Source organism: Dermacentor silvarum, chromosome 1, assembly GCF_013339745.2.
Source record: "Dermacentor silvarum isolate Dsil-2018 chromosome 1, BIME_Dsil_1.4, whole genome shotgun sequence".
Taxonomy (NCBI): Eukaryota; Metazoa; Arthropoda; class Arachnida; order Ixodida; family Ixodidae; genus Dermacentor; species Dermacentor silvarum.
The window spans coordinates 169,780,950-169,784,765 of record NC_051154.1 but is presented as its reverse complement, the minus strand read 5'-3'; the positions used below and the strand labels follow the sequence as shown (position 1 = coordinate 169,784,765).

Genomic DNA, 3,816 nt, shown 5'->3' with positions numbered 1-3,816 from the left:
TCTAGGAAGGATGTCTCATTTCCGTCATTGTGCAGGGACACAAAGGTTGCTACGTCACTGCGTTGGAATAAAGTTGCATGGTCTACGCTATATCGTAGACCATGCAAGCTAACACTTTATTCCGCCAACGTGAGCCTTGTTAAGCGCTTTAAAACTATACTTTTAATGGGGCCCGCAAAACACTGAGTACAAACATTCATTTTTAGGACTTTGCGAATAGTAACTTTCGAGACCGAATCGAATACGAACAGAATAGTGCCAGAAGTGAATGAAATCAAATACTTTTGTAATAGTTTTAGAATAATGAACTATTTCCACCATTAATATAAAACAATCTTTACATCTTAGTATATTCACAACGTTAACAAGCTTGTCAGTACAATCTACGTTACGAAGCGTTGTTTATTAAAAGCACAAATGGAGCATTAGGAGCAAATAAGCAGTTGGCTCCCTAGGCGACGTAACATGCTCCACTACAAAAGTTCTCGTATTTTATGTCTATATGATCACCAGGATTGAATTTATAGCACTTTTGCTCCAATATTATGCGTCCCCGCCCCTATACCCCTCCCTAACAACCCCCTCGCAGCAACAGCACTGCTTGTCACGTGGCCATGGAGCACGAAGCGATCAAGATAGCGCGCGGCCGCCCGCGAGAGTATATATATATATGTGGCACACAACAATCGCGATAAAAGGAGCGCAGCCAGCGACGGCTGACATTTTGGCGTTCTTCGGTCACTGGAGCTACTACGTTTTCGATCTATCGGCGGCGGCAGCTATGTCATCCAAGGTAGCGACGGAGATGGCGGCTTCAGCCAAGCAGCAACAGACACTGCGGACGAAGAGCGGCAAGGCGGCACCTAAACGAGCTGCATCGAGTTCCATCGACGGTGCCGCCAAGAAGCGCCGGCGCCGGCGCCGTGAGAGCTACAGTCTTTACATCTTCAAGGTGCTGAAGCAAGTTCATCCAGACACTGGAATCTCTGGCAAGGCAATGGCCATCATGAACAGTTTCGTCGGCGACATCTTGGATCGTATCGGCGAAGAGGCCTCGAAGCTTTCCATCTGTTCCCGACGTAGCACTATCACGGCGCGCGAGATCCAGACCGTGACGCGGCTGCTGCTACCCGGTGAGCTGGCCCGCCATGCCGTCTCCGAGGGAACTAAAGCAGTCAGCAAGTACACGTCCTCGCAACCGGGGTGCCCGTCGGCGTCAACTCAGCTGCAGCCGGTGGCTTAGCAGTTTCGCGACACGTGTGACTTCCGGACAAACTGCCAACCACCGCATCGGGCATGTGCTCATCGTGGAAGACACTCAGTACATCTATATATTTTTGTCGTGCTTTAGTTTCCATTTGCAAAAAAAAAAAAAAAAGTGTTTTGTGTTTTCTTGGAGTATGTTTATCCCGCAATAATAAAAGAAAAGAGTAGTATGAAATGTTCAAGTACGAGTTTTTAAAGCATGTTTTGTCTGGTTGCGGGTGATCATGTGATTTATTAGAGGAAGCATGTGCCGTTCGATGCAGGCAGCGGAACCGAGAGCGCGCGGGGTGTGTCCTATTGGCGTCAAAGCTATTGTGAAAGAATAAGGAAGCAGCAGCTGGCTGAAACTCGGATCACCTGACGTAAATCGGCCTTCTTGTTTCCGTTTTTACGACCATTCCGCTCCTGGCTCTGGCCGCAGTCGTTTAAATGTCGAAATAAAATGCGTGTTTGGTAATTTGATAAGCGAAAAAAAAAAAAAAATTGCGCAACTTCGTTGCTTTCTTCCCTTCGAAGTCGCGGCGCGGAACATCGTGGGTCAGTGCGGGGCATGCGTTGTGCATATAAAAGTTATACATATTGGTCGTACGTGTTTCGTCTGTTTGTTAGTAATGCATGCTTGCTGGTTTCCGCCGCGTTTGCTATGGCGCTTACCTGCGCTCGCCGTTAACTTAATGGACGTCTCCCTTTCGCAAGCAGCGTGACGTCATGGACCGTGCGCAAAGCGAAGTGCGAGACGAGTGCGAATAGCTGGTGGGCGAAACATTTCCCTCGAGCCATAGCTACCATGACATCTGCGGCGATGGATTCGTCCGAGTACGTGAGCTCGCTACCAGAAGCTGCCTGTCAGCGGTACGTCGAAAAAAATCTTCGTTTGCGGCGAGCAGAGCCCCGATCCTTTCCTCATAGATGACTGAAAAAAACGATCCGAAGCGTTGGCCGAACGTGCGATTCAGCGACATACGTATTTAGCTATGAAGCGATACGCACAGAACACCGTCCATGGAATTCAATCTGGCATGCAGGAGCGCGGCATGCTTACACGTGACTCGTCTCTAATAAATAGCCATGCAACCACAGAACAAATGCAACTGCAGCGCACATAAACTGCGTATACCTGAGTTGAGTTTCATTTTCAAGCTGTGTTGGAAACGTTCGAAATTATTATTGTCAGCGTAGATACGTGCAATGACACGGCCACCAGAGAACCGCACTTAACAGTGATGAAGTGAACTCCGTATATTCTGTCGGCGTCTGACGGCTGGCATTTGTCGCGACACATGCATTGCCAACACCGACGTTTGTTGCCGCTTTTTGTCTCTTGAGGAACGGAAAAGCCGATTCCACTGCCTTTTTTCACGCGATTTAATTATGCATCCAACCGCGCCACAATTTGCAGGCATGGCAAACCGGCTCGGCGGACGCGTACAAAACACGTTTACAAAAATTGAGGAGCCATTCCACTGTGAAGGTGGATGACCAGCGAAGCTGTAGCACACCACACAGGATTAGACAAGGGTACATGTATTTAGTTCCATCATTTGGTAATGGTAGCGACGATAGCTTTGTAATTACTGTGATATACACTGATTGGTTCGGTTACAACCTTAGACAGATTCATGGACACAATTAAATGTATACATGACCGTTGTTGAGTATTTGATGGACTTTGGATTGGTGTGGCACTTCAAACAGAACTCTTCTAGCACAAACTAAGTGAGCCATTTCTTGTCTGGTTTTTAAATGTCCACATTGAAGTCTCCAACGATAATCACATGGGTAGTGTCATCCCGGCTAACCAATGCAAAGCGCGTGGTCATGAACTTCTCGATATCACACTTGGGTGTGCCTGGAGATATATACGCTGGGAATATCGCAATTCCGCCTTTCGTTTATACGGCACAGACATCCCCACAGTCGGTGAACCCATTGTCCTCTTGCGAGTCAAGGGTGTGTAGTTGTACTTACATAGATATTGTCCTTGGCGTATATGGCAGCGCCCCCTGCTCGTGAGTTCGTCTGTTCACAAACGATTCCAGTATACCAATCGACGTGAAACAATGCATATTTATTTATTTGTCATTTATTATTATTTATCATTAGTATGATTAGGGGCGGAGTGCTTGAAGCCTGCTTCACCTCCGCTGCGGGTCGGCCGGTATTGCACTGTCTCCGGGATCGCCCTACGCTCACATTTTTATTGTTGATGCGCAGACACGAAAAATACACGGAACCTTAGCCATAGACAGCTTCGCTGCAAAAAAAAAAAAAAAAAAAAAAAAGAAACCACTAGTGATACGCGAAGCTGTCAGCGGGTCCAAACGCGCGTGCGACGTGTTTTTTTTTTTTTTTTTTTTTTTTTTTGCACTTGACCGACTCGTCGTGACGTAGGCCGGGATAGGTCTATTGACTATGTCATACATGGTCAGTGCGAAGCATAAAGTAACTAAAGCGTGAAACCGAAGAACATTATAAGACATTATAAGCCGCCAGTGAACGAAAGACTCATTAAACGTCGCACCAGACGAAAAGATGGGTGAATCGGAGCGT

At 47.1% G+C, this 3,816-nt stretch overlaps 1 protein-coding gene across 1 annotated transcript; it reads left to right on the top strand.

Moving 5' to 3' along the window:
• Positions 1-432: 432 nt before the first annotated feature.
• Positions 433-1,433, top strand: LOC119436384 (histone H2B type 1-K). The gene has a single exon (XM_037703216.2). The coding sequence runs from the start codon at positions 503-505 to the stop codon at positions 1,241-1,243; it is 741 nt and encodes a 246-aa protein (XP_037559144.2). The 5' UTR covers positions 433-502; the 3' UTR covers positions 1,244-1,433.
• The last annotated feature ends 2,383 nt before the right edge of the window (positions 1,434-3,816 follow it).

Coding starts and splice junctions, on each gene's coding strand:
- LOC119436384 (XM_037703216.2), top strand. CDS start 503: ATGATCACCAGGATTGAATTTATAGCACTTTTGCTCCAATATTATGCG.